Source organism: Terrapene carolina, unplaced genomic scaffold (genome assembly GCF_002925995.2).
Source record: "Terrapene carolina triunguis isolate 2854851 unplaced genomic scaffold, T_m_triunguis-2.0 Scaffold569, whole genome shotgun sequence".
Classification (NCBI taxonomy): Eukaryota; Metazoa; Chordata; order Testudines; family Emydidae; genus Terrapene; species Terrapene triunguis.
The window spans coordinates 85,863-86,717 of NW_020664920.1; the positions used below are offsets into that span (position 1 = coordinate 85,863).

Below are 855 nucleotides of genomic sequence, written 5' to 3' on the forward strand. Positions count from 1 at the left end.
GGGTCAGTGGTGGGCATGGGGGGGTCTGTGCTGGGCACGAGGGGGTCAGTGCTGGGCACGGGGGGGGTCAGTGCTGGGCACGGGCAGGGGGGTCAGTGCTGGGCATGGGGGGAGTCAGTGCTGGGCACGGGCGGAGGGGTCAGTGGTGGGCATGGGGGGGTCTGTGCTGGGCACGAGGGGGTCTGTGCTGGGCACAGGGGGGGGCAGTGGGGGGCAGGGGGGGGGGGGCAGCCCCCCCGCGGGGGAGGGGGGGGCTTGGCCGGCAGCCACCACAGCAATGAATAGGGGGGTTGCTCAGCAAGCCCAGAGTGGGCCCTGCAGGCTCCCTGCCGGTCCCCGCTACCCCCCGGCCCTCTGCCAGGAGCCCCACAGAGCCTGCACCTGGGGCAGCTCTGGCCCCTCGGCGCCCCCTGGGGAGGAGAGACCTGCCCCAGGCCCAGAAGGGGGGGCAGCCGCTGAATCGCACAGACCTGGGGGTGGGGCTGCCTCCCTCCTGCTGCTCCAGCCAGGCCGGGCCAGGCCGGCTCCTGGGGGGATCAGGGCAGCCCAAGGGCCCCCGCAGCCACGTGGGCACCAACCGCAGCAGAGGAGAAGGCGGCACAGGGACCCCGCCACGCCCCCAGCCACGCACCCCCTGCCCCGGTTCCTGGCCCCCCAGGAGCAGCCCCAGTTACCTTCTGGCGCTTGTAGACGCTGGGCAGCGGGGCCACCTCGCAGTCCTTGTGGGCCCCGAACACCTTGCACAGGGAGCAGGTGGGCGCCTCGCAGCTCAGGCAGTAGATGTTGATCTTCTCATCCTCGTGTTCATCGCACATCAGCTGCTGCTCTGCCTTGGCGTGCAGGGGCCTGGGGGAC

The 855-nt window shown here is 72.6% G+C and overlaps 1 protein-coding gene across 1 annotated transcript in view; it reads right to left on the reverse strand.

Moving 5' to 3' along the window:
* Positions 1-855, reverse strand: part of TRIM54 (tripartite motif containing 54) — a 5,641-nt gene that overhangs the window by 848 nt on the left and 3,938 nt on the right. Inside the window, exon 3 of the mRNA XM_029913272.1 lies at positions 675-846. Within this exon, the coding sequence (XP_029769132.1) occupies positions 675-846 (172 nt within the window). The remainder of the gene's footprint in view (positions 1-674; positions 847-855) is intronic.